The sequence below is a fragment of the Aythya ferina genome, assembly GCF_964211825.1.
Source record: "Aythya ferina genome assembly, chromosome: W".
Classification (NCBI taxonomy): Eukaryota; Metazoa; Chordata; class Aves; order Anseriformes; family Anatidae; genus Aythya; species Aythya ferina.
In genome coordinates, this window is record NC_140313.1 from 10,811,389 (window position 1) to 10,832,596 (window position 21,208).

Sequence of the window (21,208 nt, forward strand, 5' to 3'; positions counted from 1 at the left end):
GGACTGATCCAATCTGCGCTGGAGCAGGGGGAAGCTCCTGAACACCTGCAGTACATCGATGACATTATTGTGTGGCATGGCGACACAGCAGAGGAAGTTTTCGAGAAAGGAAAGAAAATAGTCCAAATCCTTCTGAAAGCCGGTTTTGCCATAAAACAAAATAAAGTCAAAGGACCTGCACGAGAGATCCAGTTTTTAGGAATAAAATGGCAAGATGGACGTCGTCAAATCCCAATGGATATGATCAACAAAATAACAGCTATGTCTCCACCAGCTAGCAAAAAAGACACACAGACTTTCCTAGGTGTAGTGGGGTTTTGGAGAATGCACATCCCAAATTACAGTCTGATTGTAAACCCGCTCTACCAAGTAACCCGTAAGAAGAATGAGTTTGAATGGGGCCCTGAACAACAACAAGCCTTTGAACAAATCAAGCAGGAAATAGTCCATGCAGTAGCCCTTGGGCCAGTTCGAACAGGACCAGATGTAAAGAATGGGCTCTACACTGCAGCCGGGGAGAATGGCCCCACCTGGAGCCTCTGGCAGAAAGAACCTGGGGAAACTCGAGGTCGACCCCTGGGGTTTTGGAGTCGGGGATACAGAGGATCTGAGGCCCACTATACTCCAACTGAAAAGGAGATATTGGCAGCATATGAAGGAGTTCGATCTGCTTCGGAGGTGGTCGGTACTGAAGCGCAGCTCCTCCTAGCACCCCGACTGCCGGTACTAGGCTGGATGTTCAAAGGAAGGGTCCCCTCTACACATCATGCAACTGATGCTACATGAAGCAAGTGGGTTGCACTGATTACTCAGCGGGCTCGAATAGGAAACCCCAGTCGCCCAGGAATATTGGAAGTGATTATGGACTGGCCAGAAAGCAAATACTTTGGTATATCATCAGAGGAGGAGGTGGGTCGTGCTGAAGAAGCCCCACTGTACAAGCTACCTGAAAGTATGCCCTGTTCACTGATGGGTCCTGTCGTATTGTGGGGATGCATAGGAGATGGAAGGCTGCTGTATGGAGTCCTACACAACGAGTTGCAGAAGCAGCTGAGGGAGAAGGTGAATCGAATCAGTTTGCAGAAGTGAAGGCTGTTCAGCTGGCTTTAGATATTGTCGAATGAGAAAAGTGGCCTGTTCTTTATCTCTACACTGATTCATGGATGGTAGCAAATGCCCTGTGGGGATGGTTACAGCAATGGAAGCAAAACAACTGGCAGCGCAGGGGCAAACCCATCTGGGCTGCTGCATTGTGGCAAGATATTGCTGCTCGGGTAGAGAACCTGGCTGTAAAGGTACGCCACGTGATGCTCATGTGCCCAAGAATCGGGCTACTGAACAACATCAAAACAACCAGCAGGTGGATCAGGCTACTAAGATTGAAGTAGCTCAGGTGGACCTGGATTGGCAGCATAAAGGTGAATTATTTATAGCCCGATGGGCCCATGACACCTCAGGCCATCAAGGTAGAGATGCAACATACAGATGGGCTCGTGATCGAGGGGTGGACCTGACCGTAGACGCTGTAGCACAGGTTATTCATGACTGTGAAACGTGCAGCAATCAAGCAAGCCAAACGGCCAAAGCCTCTTTGGTATGGAGGACGATGGCTGAAATATAAATATGGAGAGGCCTGGCAGATTGATTACATCACACTCCCTCAAACCCTCAACGGCAAGCACCATGTACTTACAATGGTGGAAGCAACCACCGGATGGCTGGAAACATATCCTGTGCCTCCTGCCACCGCCCGGAACACTATCCTGGGCCTTGAAAAGCAAGTCCTATGGCGACATGGCACCCCAGAAAGAATAGAGTCAGACAATGGGATTCATTTCCGAAACAACCTTATAGACACTTGGGCCAAAGAACATGGCATTGAGTGAGTGTCATCACTACTATGATTACTATATACCATAGATGAAAATGGTGATTAATCAGAATGTATTGGAAAGAGTGTAACCTGAGCATGACGTAAATGGTATGGGATAAGGGGTGGATATATGTCCTGGTTTCAGTTAGGACATGGGCTGTTCATATTTCTGTCCATTGGTAATAATGTTCTCACTTAAACAATGAAGGAGTTTAGAATCTGAATCATCTAGGATTAAGAAAGAAGTTCCTTAGCTTATTCTTACCATAGCCTTAAGTAGTCTCTTAAGTATCTTTCTCCCCCTTTCCCCAAAAAACAAAGTTGTTATGGTGGCATACTCTGTTTTTGCAAACACACTTTGCAATGTTGGTAGCTTCTGGGTACTTAAAACTTCTATCTTATACAAGTAATTTGTTTCTATATTGTGTAGTACATGCTTCAAAGGACCCAGGACCAAGATGAAAATGGTGCTTTGGAAGCTTGTGAGTTTTGGCTGACTTTGACTGAACAGCCCATTTGTAAAGATGTATTATGTCGGCATCTTACTAAGTAAGTATAAGTAATTACAACTCTTTTTTTTTTTATAGTCATCTTTAAACTTCAATTGACTTGTTCTTAGTTACTCTTATAAAGATTGTATCTAGCTTGCAGCATCTTTAGAAGAGATTTCCTGTAGCTAGTTCTTCTACTTAGTAAAAATGTTTGTAGCACAGTTCGTTGAAAAGACTTATGAGAATTTCTTACCCAGCTAGCTCCAGAAGCAACCTAACTCTGTCACTGTGGTGTTTTACCTCAGGCTTAACAGCCTGTTAAGCATCAAATGGATACAAAGATATAATGTGTGTTTAAGCTCAAACATCAGGGGCGACCTTATTGCTCTCTACAGGTACCTTAAAGGAGGCTGTAGCGAGGTGTGGGTTGGTCTGTTCTCCCACATGCCTGGTGACAGGACGAGGGGGAATGGGCTAAAGTTGTGCCAGGGGAGTTTTAGGTTGGATGTTAGGAAGAACTTCTTTACCAAAAGGGTTGTTAGGCATTGGAATGGGCTGCCCAGGGAAGTGGTGGAGTCACCATCCCTGGACGTCTTTAAAAGACGTTTAGATGTAGAGCTTAGCAATATGGTTTAGTGGAGGACTGTTAGTGTTAGGTCAGAGGTTGGACTCGATGATCTTGAGGTCTCTTCCAACCTAGAAATTCTGTGATTCTGTGATCTCCACGTGACATTGCCTATAATATCTGGCATAACACAGTACACATAAACTTGATGACTGCCATTTTGGGGATCACTGTGCAATGCTTCTGGGTGCACAGTCATGCCCATCTTTATAAACATAACAAAATGACATAAGATCACTTAGAACTAGGAATCAATTTTGTATTAATTGTCACTGCAATTTAGGCTTGAACAAAGCATGTATAATGTGTTCCTTTATACTTCTTCAGACCAGATTGCCTGTAGTGTTTTGTAAGTTCTAAAAAGTTATTATAAGCCTCAAAATGTAGGTCCTAGATTGAATGGAAATGAATATCCATGTTTGAGATTTATACATCTGCATGTCTGCAGCAGTGTTTGTAGCTTGTTTCATACTAATCTGAAGTCTTTTGTAATAATTAATGGATTCTTCAATGTTCCCAGTAAATGGAGACTGTTTTTTTATGTATGCATGGAAGTTTTTTGAAAATACTAGGGCAGTTCTGTCTGTGATTCTGTTCTTACTCTCAAGATGTTGAGAGTAAAGATGCTTTCTTTTTGACAGAAATGAGAATTTTAGATGAGAAGCAATTTAAAAAATCAACAAAATTTCAGTTTTTATAAGCAATCAGAAAGTAGAGAATTGAGATTAAAACATATTTTTTAGCACTGAAAGTAGGGGTTGAAAACAGGGAAAATAATGTTATGAGAAATGATTTTTAAGTTTTAAAATGATTTTACTTAATTCCTACTCCCGTAGCTCAAAAGACAAAAGAATGATAGTATAATTCTTGATTCTACTCACCCCCCTTCCCACTACACATCATATTTACACTGAGAAGGTGAGTAGTATGAAATTTTAACCTCTCTTGACATTGCAAGAGCTTTATGGTTGATTTTTTTTTTTTTAAGAAGCTTTTAAATTTCTTGGAAAACAGATGAGTAATGTGAAATTTCTCTCATGATCTTTCAATGTTATGTTTATTGCAAGCAACTTGTTTGTTGATGAGTCCAGTTTGAATAGGGCGCTCTGAAAGTCTGTCAATACTTGATGACAACCTCAAAAATTTTTATATTAAATTAAGGGTGGGGCAAGATCTTCTAAAAACCTGTTTATGTGAAATCTAATTTCTTGTTCCATTTTGCTCCTGTAGGCTTTCTTACAAAATACATAGCTTCTGCGTACTTCATGAAGTATGTTGCAGAAATGCCAGCAAATTGGTATTAATCTGAATACTTAGTATTCTTTCATTAAAAGTTCAGAAAGTAACATACCATTGAAATGTGTGAATGTTATTGCTGGCCTGATTACTCCTCAGTTTCAGAATGTACAGGGACTGAGTCTGTCACACGTGCTGAGTCAGTCCATGGTGATTTTATTAGATTGATTTGATTTGTAATACATAATGTTTATTTTTATAGATTTTGTTGTGGTGAATATATTTTTCATGTAAACTATTTGCCTTTTTTCCCCCTAGTACTTTTTCAGTTTTTTACAGTTGGAGTCTCATAGCTATTAACAGTTTAATAACTAAGTGAAGTTCTCATATAGATTAGTCAAGATTTCTATGTTGGGGACTTGCCTTAAGGAGTGATACTTCAAAGTAATCACAGAAGGTGAAAACTTCCATCTTTCAGTATTGAGATAGGGTCCTCAGCCAAAAATAAAGTGACAAGTACTATTGGAGAGAACCAACTTATTTATCAAGCATATTATGAGAGTTTGAATTATTACTGAAAAGCTTTAGACAATATCTGAAAGGTGTTTCAGAATAAGTTTGATCTTATGGAAAAATATCCTGTTTTTAAAGTGTAAAACTCAGTTGTGCCACCTGTCTGCCTCTAGTTAGAAAGCTTGTTAAATTAACACTTCTGCAGATTACAAAGTATTGATGAACTTAATGAAGTGAAACTTAGTTTAGGTACTAGCTTTTGTTATCAGGGTGAAGTTGTGGGTTTTTCTTTTCTTTTGTTGTGTTTTTTAGTTTGTGGTTTGTGTGTTTTGTTTTGTTTTTTAATTGGGGGGGGGATAATTACAATCAAAATTATGGCCCAGATAACTGAAAATTAGCTTGCCTTATTTATGTATTATTTTGAAATGTATCAATATTTCTTTGCAGGCTGATAAATGGTATGAGATATTCAGAGATAGATATTATTTTGCTGAAGGTGAGCATTGATTTCTTTTGCTCTGTGGGAATATCTGCTTAGCTTCTGACCTGTTGTTATGGTTTAAACCCAGTAGGCAGCTAAGCACCACACAGCCTCTTGCTCACGCTAGCTGGATGTGGGGAAGAGAATCAGAAAGGCAAAAGTGAGAAAACTTGTGGGGTTGAGATAAAGACAGTTGGGGGGGGGGGGGGGGCAAAAAAACAGTAACCCCCCCAACCAAAGGGAAAAACAAAACAAGTAATGCACAATGCATTTGCTCACCACCAGCTCACCAATGACCAGCCAGGCCCCAAACAATGGTAACACCCCGGCTAATTCCCTCCAGTTTTATTGTTGAGCATGATATCATATGGTAAGAAATAGCCCTTTAGACAGTTTAGATCAGCTCTCCTGGTTGTGTCCCCTCCCAGCTTCTTGTGTACCCCCAGCGTCCTTGCTGGCAGGGTAGCATGAGAAGCATGAGAGTCCTTGACTCTGTGTAAGCACTGCTCAGCAACAACTAAAACATTGGTGTGTATCAGCACTATTTTCATCACAAATCCAAAACTTAACACCATACAAGCCTCTATAAAGAAAAATAACTTGAGCCCAGTCAAATGAACACACCTGTAAATCGGAATGATTCAGCTGGTAGGCCAGACCCAGTCTTCCATCTGTTCAATGGAGAATTATCTTTCTGGGGCAAGGTGTGCTGTTCCAACTACTGAATGCTAACTGTTACCATGCTTGTTGGAAAATAATCCATGGCGTTTCCTGCTTTGCCCTGACCTTCTCTCACCCAACTTAGGCAGAGCTGGGATACTTTTACCCAAGAACTATTGTAACAATGCAGCCTAAAAAAAATGTTCAGAATTAGTTCTAATGCCCTTCTAGACTGAACTACACTTTTTCCATCACAGTGTTTTAGGATATGCCTCTGTACCAGAATTTCTCTATCACTTCTTTCCAATTCATTCACATTGAGAGTGATTTCTTAACAAGACAGATACTTTGTGCTTTTATGTGAGCTTAACTCTCTTGCTTTTTTTTTTTTTTTTTTCCCCTGTTATTTTCTGGTAAATACTGTAGCAGAATGCAGGAATAATAACATTTTTAGTTAGCTGGGTAGCACAAGTGGGAGGTGAATCTTTCATGTGGTTATGAAATTCTGAACTGAAATTTATACTGCGTTCTTAACTTCCTTAAGCAATATAGTTACACTGATGAAATATTTTGATGACAGGGGGATATTGAAGAAGATGAAGCTATTCCAGATAGTGAACAGGACATAAGACCTCGTTTTCATCGTTCACGGACAATGGCTCAGCAACATGAAGAAGATGGTATTGAAGATGATGACAATGATGATGATGAACTTGATGATGATGATGATACTATTTCTGACTGGAATTTAAGTATGTCAAAGTAATGTGTAAAATGTTTTAAAATATAACTAAAAAAAATCCCACAGTAAAAATAGGACTTTGTATAGGAATACAGAAACTTTGCTTTTGAACAGAAAAACAGAAAAAGAATCATCTCCTGATATAATTGGTGGTTTGGGGGGGTGTTCTTTCAGATGATATTTGAACTATATAACTGCATTGAGAAAAGCTTGCTATCTGTAAGCTTATTTCTTATTGTGAATATGGCAGATGGAGCTGCAAACATAATGGATGTAATTTAACAGATGCTTTGGAGTTAGAATTTTAATTCTACAGAATAATACAAATCATATAACACAAATCATAGATCACCTGTTTAGCTTTACCTTTAAAAAAAAAAGTTCTTACACATTGTTCATAGCTGGGGGAAGCTTAAATAGTGCTTTCTTTTACTTCAGTCTACACTCTGAAACTGGCTACTGATGAGAAGTTTGCTTCTAACCAGAACATAGTACCTCAGTTATGAAGAGTTGGAGATAGCTGTGAGGAAACCATAGTTTTGATGGTCTGTGTATATGTCATAGGATCTTTAGGAATTTTTATTATTATTATTATTATTATTTAAGTTCAGTGATAGCAGACAACAAGCAGAATTTTGGCAAATCTGATTTAAATATACTTTGCAAGCAGCCTCATTCTGGAACAGGCAAGGATTTGTCTTCTGACTATCTGCTTCCACATGAGATAGATATGTAGCTGTCACACCGTCTTTTTTGTTGGTTCTAGTGCTGACCACCTGAAAACGTAGAACACATTCTCAAGTGGGTTATCATAGAATATCCCAAGTTGGAAGGGACCCATGAGGATCATCGAGTCCAACTCCTGGGTCCCCAAAGGACCACCCAAAAAATCAGACCATGTGTCTGAGAGTGTTGTCCAAATGCTTCTTAAACTCCAGCATGCTTGGTGCCATGACCACTTCTCTGAGGAGCCTGTTGTAATTCCTGACCATCCTCTCGGTGAAGAACTTTTTCCCGATATCCAGCCTGAACCGCCCCTGTCACAGCTTCAAACCGTTCCCTTGGGTGCTATCACTGGTCACCAGAGAGAAGAGATCAGCACCTGCCCCTCTGCTCCCCCTCATGAGGAAGCTGTAGACTGTGATGAGGTCTCCCCTCAGTATTCTCTTCTTCAGGCTGAACAAACCAAGTGACCTCAGCCACTCCTCGTACATCTTCCCCTCTAGACCTTTCACCATCTTTGTAGCCCTCCTTTGGACACTCTCTAACAACTTTATGTCTTTCTTATACTGTGGTGCCCAAAACTGCACACAGTCCTCAAGGTGAGTCTGCACCAGTGCAGAGTAGAGCAGGACAATCACTTCCCTTGACCAGCTAGCAATGCCGTTCTTGATGCACCCCAGGATAGGGTTGGCCCTCCTGGCTGCCAAGGCACACTGCTGGCTTATGTTCAGCTTGCTATCAACCAAAACTCCCAGATCCCTTTCTGCAGGGCTGCTCTCCAGCATCTCGTCCCCCAGTCTGTATGTATAACCAGGGTTGTGCCTTCCCAGGTGCAGAATCTGGCACTTGCTCTTGTTAAACTTCATATTGTTGCTGAAGGGTTATTTCCAGTCCAAGAGCTGACTTCTCAGTTATGATCCTTTAGATAAAGTGAGGAAGTATGACTGCTTGGGGCCATTAGAAATTTATATTTGATGTGGATTAACTTGAGAAAATATGTGTTCTTTATGAATCTATAAAATCTATAATTAGATTTACTTATATTAATAGGAAATCATACTGTAGGTTTTTTTTGACAACTTAATAATGTGATTTTGAACTACTTCATTCAGTCCCTGAGAAGCCATAGAAATGAAATGCCTGATCTTGGTGGCTGCCTCAGTTCTGGTTCAGAAGGTTCTCAACAATTGTACTTCAACTTGTCCTTGCACTTTTTTTTTTCTTCTCACTGTATCATGAAATACATATTACAGGAAAGTTTCTTCCCTAAAGAACCCTTTTTTCAGTTTTGAAATTTAGATGATTCGTCCACATAATTTTTATTTTTTCTTACAGAGCCTTGAGTTTTCATAACAGATGAATGTACCTTGAAGTTTATGGATCAAAAAAATTTGGCACATATCTAAATTTTTAAATTATTTATGGTGGTTTTACCCTGCTGGGCAGTTGAGCTACACCACAACTGCTCTCTTGCTCCCCCTCCTAAAAGAAAACAGGGGAGAAAATATGATGGTAAAGGCTCAAAGGTTGAGATAAGGACTGGGTGATCACTCACCAATTATTGTCACAGGCAAAACAGACTCAGCATAGGAAGATTAATATAATTTATTACCTATCACTAGCAGACTAGAACAGTGAGAAACTAAAAATACCTTCCCTCCCCCCTCCACCCTCTTCAACCTCCTCCCCTGAGCAGCACAGGGGAATGGGGGTTGTGGTCAGTCTATAGCACTTCCTCTCTGCCACTCCTTCACAGTCACTCTCTTCTCTTGCTCCAACATGGGGTTAATCCCACGGGATGCAGTCCTTCCCGAACTGATCCTGCGTGGACTTCTCACAGGCAGCAGCTCTTCAAGAACTGCTCCAGATATGGGTCCGTACCACGGGGTATATCCATCAGGAGCACGCTGCTCCACCTTGGGTCCCCCACAGGCAGTAGCTCCTGCCAGGTCACCTGCTCATGTGTGGGCTCCTCTCCATGAGCTAGAGGTCTGGCCTGGAGTCTGCTCCATCAGGGGCTCAACATGGGCTGCTGCCTCCTTCAGGTCAGATCCACCTGCTCTACGATGGGCTCCTCCATGGGCTGCAGTGTGGAAATCTGCTCCACCGTGGTACACCGTGGGCTGCAGGAGGATAGCCTGTTCTACCATGGTCCTCTCCACAGGCCACAGTGGAACTTCTACTTTGGCACCTGGAGTACCTCCTCCCCCTCCTTCACACACCTTGGTGGCTGCAGGGCTGTTTCTTAGAGGCCACCTCTACAGCCCCCTGCTACCAAACCCTTGCCATGTAAAAACAATACATTATTATTTTTGAAGAAAATATGGGCATAAATATGCTTATTTTTATAAATTCTCTTATTAGTTATTTTTTAGATTCATAACACTGTTGTTGTCACTGTTGTGTGTAGAGATTGCAGAATTAAATACATATTTCCTGAAAATCATAGTTGAAATTGACAGAGAATGCCCTGTGGTCCAGAGTTTTGATTAAAATGGCAAGGAAGCTAAAGCTACTGTGAGTGGTAGCCTGAAAGAGAAAGAGCAGAACAGTTGGGGAAATCTGTATTGAAATATGTCATCTGGGCTCGAGAGATTTCGGATTATCTGAAATTCAGAATTTCGTGCCCTATTTCTTAGCCTCTGTTGTATATTTGATTTCCAGTTTGAACAGAAAGGAAACATCAGTGCAGCCTAACAGTTAACAGCATTGTTTACTAATTACACCTGGTAATTAATTATGGGAGCCCTCCATTTTTTGCCTCTAGTAGAAAGCTGAAACAGCCTTAGCTAATAACAGCATGTATTGATCTTTGTTGAGAGTTGGTGATGTTTATTATTTTGTAATTGAGATGTGCTCTGTGTTGAGGGTTTATGTTTTGATTCATGCAAATCTGTTGGACCTCATCTAGGAGCAGAGCAGAAAGGTTAATATTTATTATCTATTCTAATAGTTCCTTCCTCCCGGCTGAAACTTATCTGTGTCATATTTGGGTCTACTAACAGTTCAGGTCCATTTTAGGATTTCTGCATGTTACGTAGAGCTTAGGGATATGGTTTAGTGGGGACTGTTAGCGTTAGGTCAGAGGTTGGACTCGATGATCTTGAGGTCTCTTCCAACCTAGAAATTCTGTGATTCTGTGTGTGATTCTGTATGCTATGTATGTTTTGCCTGATATCTGTCTAGTGTGTAATTTTGTTCCATTTGCACCATTTCTAAGAGATTAATAAGGACCCGAGATTTTAATAACCAAAAAAAAAGCAGTATAAATTCTATAATACAAAGTTTCTTTACAAAACAATCTTAGAATTGTTTTTGTAGACATAACACCACAGCAGAAAAATAGTAAGGATTTCTTAATCATATTTTGAAGTTGTTACTGATTTTTCTTTTATGTGTTTTTATTTGGTAAAAACACAAGATTAAAAGCTTTCAAATTATTTTTGAGGTGTTCTTTGTACTGGTGCATCAGAAAAAAGCAATAATGTATAAGAGCTCAGAACAGAGGCTGATGGATTCCTTTCAGTCTGTAGAGACTGATTTTTATTATTTTTTTTATTAATTTATTTTTACTTTAATTTGGTTTGAAACATGGATCGTGTTTGAACATTTTTGTTTCAATCAAATGCTAATTTTTTTTAGGTCATCACTCCTTAGTTTCTCCAGTATGTTACATTCATGTCACAGACCTTACCTCTTCCTTAGTGTTACACCATCCTGAAATTACATAGTGTATGCAATGTTGCAATATGATTGTGTGGTTCCTGTAAGTGAGAGTTTCAACTTCCCCAGTGTATATGTCTTTTTAGTGGTTATTCTAAATACTGCAAAACTGGTAGCTGTAGCTTTTCACCAGCACACAGTAGATCACCATGTATTGTAATGAAATGGAAGTATCCTTCTTTCTAATGCCCTGAGACTTCACTGGCGGCTCAAAGTTAAAATAAGAATTATACTAACTACAACTGGTTGTATAATAAGCAGAGATTCTTGCTGTTGATTCCCCTCAGGGAAATGTTCTGCTGCTGCTTTAGATGTCCTGGCCAATGTACATGTACATGATGAACTTCTGCCATACATCTTGCCTCTTTTGAAGGAACTGCTCTTCCATCCAGAATGGGTAGTTAAAGAATCTGGTATTCTTGTGCTTGGAGCAATTGCTGAAGGTAAGGCAGCAGTGCGTATCAGATTGCTGTGTTTTTAATTAGCTCTAAAGTAGCTCTGTGATTCATTCTAGGTGCATTTACTTGTGTACTGCATCCAGGTCTGGAGCCCCCAGCACAAGAAGGCTATTGATTTGTTAGAGCGGGTCCAGAGTAGGACCACAAAGATGACTGGGGGGGGCTGGAGCACCTCTCCTATGAAGAAAGGCTGACAGAGCTGGGGCTGTTCAACCTAAAGAAGAAAAGGCTCCGAGGAGACCTCATTGCGACCTTTCAGTACATAAAGGGGACTTTTAAAAAACATGGAGAGCCACTCTTTGCTCATGCAAAAAAATGACAGGACAAGGGGGAGTGGTTTTAAACTAAAAGAGAGGAGATTTAGATTAGAGGTTAGGAGGAAATTCTTCACTCAGAGGGTGGTGAGGCACTGGAACAGGCTACCCAGAGAGGCTGTGGATGCCCCATCCCTGGAGGTGTTCAAGACCACGTTAGATGAGGCCCTGGGCACCCTGATCTAGTGGGTGGCATCCCTGCCTATGTCAGGGAGGTTGGATCTAGATGATCTATGAGGTCCCTTCCAACCCGAGCCATTCTATGATTCTGTGATAACTTCTATTTCTTTGTTCTTAGTCACAAGCTTGGCCTTCTGTCTGTATTTCTATCATCTATGTCCATTTTGCAAAATGAAGGAATACATTTGGGTCCATTCCTGGATTATCTTTCTTTTTCACAGTGCCTTTTTCTTTGTTGCTAGAAAACTTTTGTTGATTTTGATTTCAAGACAAGCAAGGTAAAAGTTCTTCTAGCAAGTGTATTACTGCCCTTGTTGACTTGAAAGGTGTAGCTTTTATTGCTGCTCAGTATTTGTGTGATGCTAGGAGAAGACAAGAAAATTAGATTTCTCAATGAATCCTTTTAAATGATGTGATTATTTGTTATAAAGGTCAAATTTTTCTCTACTTGTTTTAGTCACTGAGTTGACTGATGTAGGACATGCAAATTTTATAAACTCATTTTACTTAGATCTACGTGTTGTAATCCATTTAATAAAACAGTATTTCTAGAGATTGGCAAAACACTGAAGTAGAAATATGGTTGAAGTTAATATAAATGTGATTGTAGATTTTATTTATTGTTTATGGTAAGGTTTCTTTTTAGGACTTAGGATTGCTTTGTATATTGTTAAAATGTATTGCTACATGATAAAGAATGAAAATATGTCCCTTCTAGGAAATAAAAAAAAAAAAAAAAAAAAAAAGTTTTGGTTCTGGTACTGCAATAACTATATTTTTTCCTTATAGGCTGCATGCAGGGTATGATTGCATATCTTCCTGAGCTGATCCCTCACCTTATTCAGTGCCTTTCCAACAAAAAGGCTCTTGTGCGCTCCATTACATGCTAGACTCTTAGTCGCTATGCACACTGGGTAGTTAGTCAACACCCAGACACATACTTGAAGCCATTAATGACTGAGTTGCTAAAGCATATCCTGGATAGCAACAAGAGAGTACAAGAAGCTGCCTGCAGGTAAGCCAAAGCTTCAAAACCAAAAAGTACTGTTCATGACACTGCTTTTTTATGGAAAGATATTTTAATGCCTTTATCAATGAATGCATGACTTCATTTCTAGTGTTTATTTTATTTTATTTTATTTTATTTTATTTTATTTTATTTTATTTTATTTTATTTTATTTTATTTTTAACTTGAGTAGGTTCAGCTGTTTCTTGAGTAGTCACAAATTACTCTTGAGTTGTAATAAGTCAAGGGTCCCAGCAGCTCCCTCAGCTGCCTCAATGCCAGAAAAAAAGCCCTGCCCACCTCGATGCCCCGCTCCACTGCAGAATGTGTCTGCCCTGGAGCCGATCACCTCGGTGAGTGGCTGCAAAATGTCAAGTCAAAACATACTAGCTTTATAAATAGCAATATAATTTAGCAATACTTCTTGGAGAGGAGCAAAAACAACCTGCATCCTTATAGTAAATAGCTGCACGGATCATTAGTCTACTATATTGAAAATTGGTTGTAGGATACTATATGTTTTCATCACTATCTTCTGTATCATCTCAGATGCCTAACTTTCATTTCTGTGCTACTGAGAAACTGCTCCTTTAGTTGGGGGTACCCAAAAAGATATTGAAACATGTTTTCCTGCTCACGTTCTATGCCTTTCTGAAAGAATACTTCAAAATAATATAATAAAAGAATAAATAAAATAATGCTAGTCACTCAAAGCGTTCACAGTTGCACTGTTAAGAAAAAGGCATTTGTGTACTTGGTAGAGGGCTAAGTAGGAGCTTGTTCACCTCATATTTTATTGTTTCTCTGAAGTGGCACATACTGGGGACTTTTGTTTGCTTTGTTGTTTTTTTTTTTTGTTTTGTTTTGTTTAATGCTTATTTAACACTTGACAAAGGAGCTGTAAAGTTTCCATGATGTCATGATTTGTGCATTGACCAAGGCTGGCTAAAATTGTTTGTCAGCTGTCTTTGCTTCTAGTTTTCCATGCCTTTGTGTCTGTTTTTCTATGTAGTTAACTGCTGAGAATACAGTCTGATATTGGTGCTGTACTGGCACAACAGCACTGGGGCTTCTAGATGCAGCTGCAGCAGTAGACATTAAATATAGTGAGCTGTTTTTAGCTGAAATAAGCATTTGTTGTTATGGTTCCTACTATTGCAATTAATACATTGCAACTTATGTATAGTAATGCTGGGGGGGAATGGGGTGGGCTTCCTGTGTACACATAACAGGAATATTTTTGAATTTTCTTGATCACAGTTTAAGAGCTGAATCCTTATGTGTTTGTTCAAAATAGAATGAGATTACCTCAGTAATACCATTTTAAAAACATACCTTGGATGAATTTGAGAACTAAATACAATTTTATGTTTAAACAGAAATGGGTAGTGTGGGGTGTTTTGGGGTGGTGTTGTTTTTCAAGGTACTGACTGACCTGTTGTGTTTTCGTGGGTTTTGTTTATTTGTTTTGTTTGTTTTGGTCCTTAAGTGCATTTGCTACTCTAGAAGAAGAGGCTTGTACAGAGCTTGTTCCTGATCTTGCATATATACTTGATACTTTGGTCTTCGCATTTAGTAAATACCAGCATAAAAACCTGCTGATTCTTTATGATGCTATAGGAACTCTAGCAGATTCTGTAGGACATCATCTAAATACATGTAAACCAGTGAGTATACCTTATGTTCTGTAAAAGCACTTATCATATATTGAAAAACTGGCTCAGTGGTTATTGCAATGTGCTTTACATGTTACAAAAGAGAAATGCTGATCTTTCTGCGTGGATTTTGATAATACTAAATATATACATGTAAAATACATAGACTGCCTTGCCTAATACACAATTATTCTACTATTATACAAATACTTTCCATTTTTAATAAATGTCTGTGTATGTGGTGGCTTGTGAAATGTGCTTTTCATCATGATTTTTTTTCCTGTTCTCAATTTTTCAGCTCAGAGGAGATATGTATATCAATATAAATGTTAAATAGGACTTCATAGAAATTGGTGCAATGTGTGCTAATTTCTAATGAGTGGTGGTTGTTTTGTTTTGTTTTGTTGTTTTTTTGGGGGGGTAACCGCTTTCAGTATAGCTAAGCTGTTCTGTGTGTCCCTTTTCCAGTGTAGTAGAGCACATCATCGGTAGAAATTGCTTTATCAGAGAGTACAATAGACATGCAAATTTATGTATAAACACAGAATACTTTGGACAAAGCACAGATAACACACAACATGGGCAAAAAAAACATTTTTTTTGTTTTGTTTTGTTTTTGTTTTGTAGCATACATTTGTTTATTAATAGCATATGCGTATGTGTTGTGTGCATCTTCTTATGACAGCTATTGAAATTTGTTTTATTTCTATGTAGTGCTTCACATGGCACAGGCACGCTAGAATAAAACAGTTTGGGTTGTTTCCATGGTATTTTACTTGCTGTCCAAGACCCGATACTATCAAAGGACCTTTTTTTCAATCTCTCTCTGGCCCTGGTCAGCTTAACACTTGACAGCACCTGAAGGAAGGAAGCTAAATGCAAGATCCTGCTGATGGTGGGACTTTCTTTAGTCACTTAGAATAGTCTGTCTTTGGACATAGCATTAGCTGACAACATCTGATGGATCTTTTGATACGTTTTGCTATAAATGAAGTCTCAACTCAATCTGAATTTTGTAATATTTATAAAACAAATATTCATAAAAGGCAAGTAAACAGCGCTGGGTGTACGGGGAGTCTATGCTCCACCAACACGCACACATGAACATCAAAGATTCTAAATATACAGAACATTGCTTTTACATACTAAACCCAAGTATGCCTATACATATGTACAATCAGAAAAGGTAACAAACAATCCTTTAAGTTCCATGACTTAACAGTCTCCATTTTCCATTCCTTTTGTCTCAAGTCTCAAATGAAGTCTCAACTCTGAATTTTTCATCACTATCTGCCTTCTGTTTTTCCCCATCTCTCCTCACATAGACCTTTTCTGCTTCCCTCAATAATTCTTCTAATCCTTTTTCATGCCAATCATCAAGTTTCTCCAATTTCTTTCGGATGTCTTCCCAGGATTTTGCTACAAACTGGGTTCTCAACAGTGCCCCTCCTGCAGGGGAATCAGTATCTATACCCAAGTACATCTGAAGGCTTTTTCTCAGCCTGTCTAACCATTCAGTTGGAGATTCATCTCTGCACTGACACTCGTTAAAAGCTTTATTTATATTTTGTCCCCTTGGAACCGATTCCTTTATCCCTTGTATCATTATGGTCCTAAGATCCCTCATATTTTGCCTCCCCTGAGCAGCCTGATGATCTCAGTTAGGGTTGGTATTTGGCCATTTCACATCCCCTGGAGGACCTCCCTGATTTTGTCTTTCCCACAGTCTCATTCCTGCTTGCCTGATCATTCCTCTTTCTTCTGTAGTGAAGAGGATTCCTAATATGGACTGCATTTCTTCCCAGGTATACGTGTTTGGACCTAGGAACTGGTCCAATCTTTCGGCAACTCCTAAAGGGTCATCTAAAAGGTTTCCCATTTCCTTCTTAAAATTTCTTACATCTGACGTGTTCAAAGGAACCACTACAAACCCTATTCCCCCCTGGTTCCCCCCAAGGGGTACCTCCCTCAAAGGGTAAAGGCCTCCTAAATCATCAGTCCGGCCTCGTGTTTCACTTTCCTCCCTTTCTGTGGCTCTTATCTTACTTCTAGTCCTTTGTGCAGGAGGAGAGGGATAGAGAACAGGCCGTGGGCAATCGACTTTCAAAATGTGGCGGTTCTGGTTGCCATGAATAGGGAGGGGGTATATTATCCAGAGGTCCCCATTCTTCCTTTCCCCTGTCAGTTCTTGTATTTAAAGCAAATATTTGTTTTGGGGGAAATGCGTTTGAGGCTCCTACCCACAGAGCTGCATAATTGCTTTCTTCTTGGTTAAAAGGCTCCTTAGAGTTAACATAGTGGTTTAATGCCTGACACACCCAATCCTCAAAGGATCCAAAAAATGGCCAAAAAACATGTGGCCTTAAAGGTTCCTTTGGCCATTTTATCATACAAAATTGAGCCATTTTCTCTTTATTTTTTCCTTTCATCGATTCCCAAACATCCCAATATTTTAACATTATCCCTAATGGGCTTTCTGGTGGAATGTCTGGGTTCTCTGAGTCTCCCAGGTTGGAGAATCTACTTTCCCCCAGACCCATCCTGGAACCTTCAAATAAGTTCCGAATCCCTGAAACCCTTAAAGAGGTTCCGAATCTCTGGAATCCTCTAAGAGGTTCCAAATCCCTGGCCGAATCTCTGGAAGCTTAAAATAAGTTCCAAATCCCTGGAAACCTTAAAGAGGTTCCGAATCCCTGGCTGTGTTTGTGTAGAGGTGTCTTGCAAGTGGTTAACCCACCCACGAAGTCCTAGAACAATCGCTTCGGTCCTTCACCCGCCGAGTCCCTCGCGGGAGATCGGAACCGCGGTTAGAAGACCTCCGCACTCGCTTCGGAACTACGTTCCGTCTCAGTCACACCCTTATACACAGTCACACAGCCAAATCCCACCCAACCAAACGGTATACCGGTATACTCACAAATCCTCTTCATTCAGGTCTTCGCGCGCAAGACTACGGGTCACTGACGGAGAGCTCTTTTTTTTTTTTTTTTTTTTTACTTGCCTCTTATGTTCGAAATCTTGTTGAACTCTAGCACTGCTATCAGCAAGGGCCACTAGGTGGGGCGCCTCCCTTTACCGGTCGCAGATCCAAAGTCCAAGAAGATCACGTCAGGGTCACCAATTTGTTATAAATGAAGTCTCAACTCTGAATTTAGTAACATAAAAGAATATTTATAAAAGGCAAGTAAACAGCGCTGGGCGCGCAGGGAGTCTATGCTCTACCAACACGCACACGCAACCATCGAACTTTCCAAATATATATAGGACATTGCTGTTACATATTTACAAGAAACCCGAGTACGCCTATACATATGGATATCCTATCCTCGCTTCATATTATAATTCTCTTTGTGGTGGTCGTTGTGGGTGAAAGGCTCATGGTTTCCCCATCACCATTAGCAACCTTTTGTTCCAGACTGCAGGAGCGGCTTCGACTGTCTCCCTCTTCTTCTGCACATGCTCTGCCCACCACAAGGTTCCCGAAAGCAACAAAACATGATTGCTTTTCCCGCGTTTCGTTAACACTTGAAACCACACTAAACAATAAATGTTAACTGTTCTAACCAGCAACCCCCCCCCCCGCCCCCACTCAGAGAAGCTCGTACAGAAAGTTGCTGGAAACAGGCGCACTGGAGCTGGAGAGAAGCTCGAGCTGAGAGAAGCGGACCCGTGCACACAACTGCCTCTTGCTGGTAAGCAGTTGAGCATTATGGGGAATCATACGTCCTTAGGAACAAAGACTGTCCTGGTAACCTTACAGCTTATTCTCCTTATTAACAATCGGACAGTTTATGATCCTGAAATATGGGACCAAACTGAGGTCAAGGTGTGGGACTCTGCAACTAAAAATGACTGGGATTGCTCAGCACCTGGCAAGCAGTCTCTGAGGCCTTAAAGAGCCATGTGGAGCCACAATCACAAACGTGTGGCTTGCCAGATAGTGAGGGAGCTGCGGGCTCCTTTACTGATCCGACTGCTATGCCATCACCATCGGCCCCTCTGCTGCCACAGCCATCGAAGGCTTTTGCTGTTACGCCCCCTGCTGACCTGAACGTGCCTTTTGACCCAGGCCTCATTGGCCTTGCAAAGGAGATAGATATGTTTTTCTTCAATCTGGGAAGAACGGGATACATAAGGCCCAAAGACCGAGTTGCTTGACAACTTAAAGCGAGACATATTGTTCAAAAGGAATGGAAAATGGAGACTGTTGTTTGTAATCAAGAAAAGGAATGGAAAATGGAGACTGTTAAGTCACGGAACTTAAAGGATTGTTTGTTCTTTCCTGATTGTACCTATGTATAGGCATACTTGGGTTTAGTATGTAAAAGCCATGTTCTATATGTTTAGAATGTTTGATGTTCGTGTGTGCGTGTTGGTGGAGCATAGACTCCCCGCACACCCAGCGCTGTTTACTTGCCTTTTATACCTTTTATAAATATTTGTTTTATAAATATTACAAAATTCAGATTGAGTTGAGACTTCATTTATAACATAGACGAAGGCCCGTCCCAGTTGGAGAGGGTGCCTAAGGCAAGGCAACTTACCCCCTCCATTGCTACATTGTCTGTCAAGAAAGACAGAAGGATTATTGTCATGGGGGACTCCCTTTTGAAAGGAACAGAGGGCCCGATATGCCGACTGGACCCAACCGACAGGGAAGTCTGTTGTCACCCTGAGGCTCCGGTGAGAGACTTAGCTAAGAAAGTCAAGCAACTGGTACGGCCCACTGACTACTACCCGCTACTGGTCTTTCAGGCTGGTAATGACGAGGTAGCAACGAGAAGTCCAAGATCAATCAAAAGGGACTTTAGGGCTTTGGGGCGACTACTTAAAGGATCAGGGGCACAGGTTGTGTTTGCCTCTGTCCTTTCAATAGGGGGGATCAGTGCTGACAAGTGGGCACATCATATTAATACGTGGCTTCGGGACTGGTGCAACCTGCAGATCTTTGGGTTCTTCGATCACGGGAAGGTCTACGTGACACCAGGCCTGCTGGCACAAGATGGGATGCACCTCTCTCAGAGGGGGGTAAGGATTTTGTCTCAGGAGTTGGCAGGGCTGATAGATAGGGCTTTAAACTAGAGTAAAAGGGGGAAGGGGATAAAACATGGCACGCCGGTGATGAGCTAAGGGATGGTGCACTAGAATCAGAGGGACTGTATGCCGATAAGGTCCTTCGGTCAGCTCCACAAGGTGCTGCATGTAGGGAGGCGCATTTGAAGTGCTTCTATACAAACGCACGCAGTATGAGGAATAAAATGGATGAGCTAGAAGTCTTGGCCCAGTTCTACAACTACGACATCGGCATAAGCGAAACCTGGTGGGATGAGTCCTGTGGCTGGTGTGCTGCAATGGATGGTTACAGGCTCTTCAGGAGGGACAGGCAGGGTAGGTGAGGTGGCGGGGTGGCGATGTCTGTGAAGCATGGGCTGGACTGTGTTGAACTTCAAGTTGGCAATGGCAAAGTTGAGATCCTCTGGGTAAGGATTAAGGGAAGAATAAATAAAGGGGATGTCATAGTGGGAGTCTATTACAGACCACCTGGCCAGGATGACGACATCTATGAATTATCCTTTGCAGAACTACGAGATGCCTCGAGATCCAACTCCCCTTGTCCTTATGGGGGATTTCAACTTGCCAGATGTCAACTGGGATCACCACACAGCTGACACAAGCAAGTCCAGGAGGTTCGTAAAGCACCTAGATGATAACTTCTTGGTGCAGGTGCTAAGGGAGCCAACTAGGAAAGGTGGCCTCCTTGATCTGTTGCTGCAAAACAGAGAGGGTCTTGTGGGAGACATGGCAATTGGCAGCTGTCTCGGTCATACTGACCATGAAGTGGTTGAGTTTAGAATTTATGGTGACAGAAGGAAAACTGCCACCAACGCTTCAGCCCTGGATATGGGGAGAGCAGACTTCAGGCTGCTCAGGGAACTAGTTACTAAGGTCCCCTGGGAAGCTGCTTTTGAAGGCATTGGCATCCATCAGTGCTGGTCAGTCTTTAAGCACTGCCTCCTAAAAGCACAAGATCAGGTGATTCCAAAGTATTGGAAGGCAGGCAGGTGGGGCAGAAGGCCGGCCTGGCTGACCAGGGATCTTCTACTGGAGCTTAGATGGAAAAAGAAAGTGTACGGCTGCTGGAAGGAGGGTTAGGTGACGAGGAAGGAATACAGGGATGCTGTTCATGTTTGTAGTGAGAAAATTTGTGGGCCCAAAGCCCAACTAGAGTTGAAGCTGGCCATGTCTGTGAGAGACAATAAAAAGGGCATTTTAAAATATGTGAACAGAAAAAGGAGGACCAAAGAAAATATAGGTCCGATACTTGATGGGGAAGGTCTCCTCACAGACAATGACATAGGCAAAGCAGACACATTTAATGTCTTCTTCGCCTCTGTCTTCAACACTGATGGTGGGCTTCGGATCCAGGGTGCCCTGAGTTGGAGGACCATGATGGTGGGAATGACAAACTCCCAACCGACCCTGAACGTGTGCGAGATTTGCTGCTCCACCTGGATCCATACAAGTCC

The 21,208-nt window shown here is 41.2% G+C and overlaps 1 protein-coding gene across 1 annotated transcript; it reads left to right on the forward strand.

Annotated features, from left to right (window-relative positions):
- Positions 1 to 2,304: 2,304 nt before the first annotated feature.
- On the forward strand, positions 2,305 to 14,625 carry LOC311426334 (transportin-1-like). The gene is made up of 6 exons (XM_084502780.1): positions 2,305 to 2,422; positions 5,186 to 5,234; positions 6,460 to 6,631; positions 11,355 to 11,510; positions 12,809 to 13,034; positions 14,516 to 14,625. The coding sequence occupies exons 1-5, from the start codon at positions 2,307 to 2,309 to the stop codon at positions 12,907 to 12,909; spliced, it is 594 nt and encodes a 197-aa protein (XP_084358906.1). The 5' UTR covers positions 2,305 to 2,306; the 3' UTR covers positions 12,910 to 13,034; positions 14,516 to 14,625.
- Positions 14,626 to 21,208: the final 6,583 nt, after the last annotated feature.

Excerpts from the sequence above, each read along its gene's own strand:
- LOC311426334 (XM_084502780.1), top strand. The coding sequence starts at position 2,307 with ATGCTTCAAAGGACCCAGGACCAAGATGAAAATGGTGCTTTGGAAGCT. Across the intron at positions 2,423-5,185 it reads TTATGTCGGCATCTTACTAA|GCTGATAAATGGTATGAGAT; the intron begins GTAAGTATAAGT and ends ATTTCTTTGCAG. Across the intron at positions 6,632-11,354 it reads TATTTCTGACTGGAATTTAA|GGAAATGTTCTGCTGCTGCT; the intron begins GTATGTCAAAGT and ends GATTCCCCTCAG.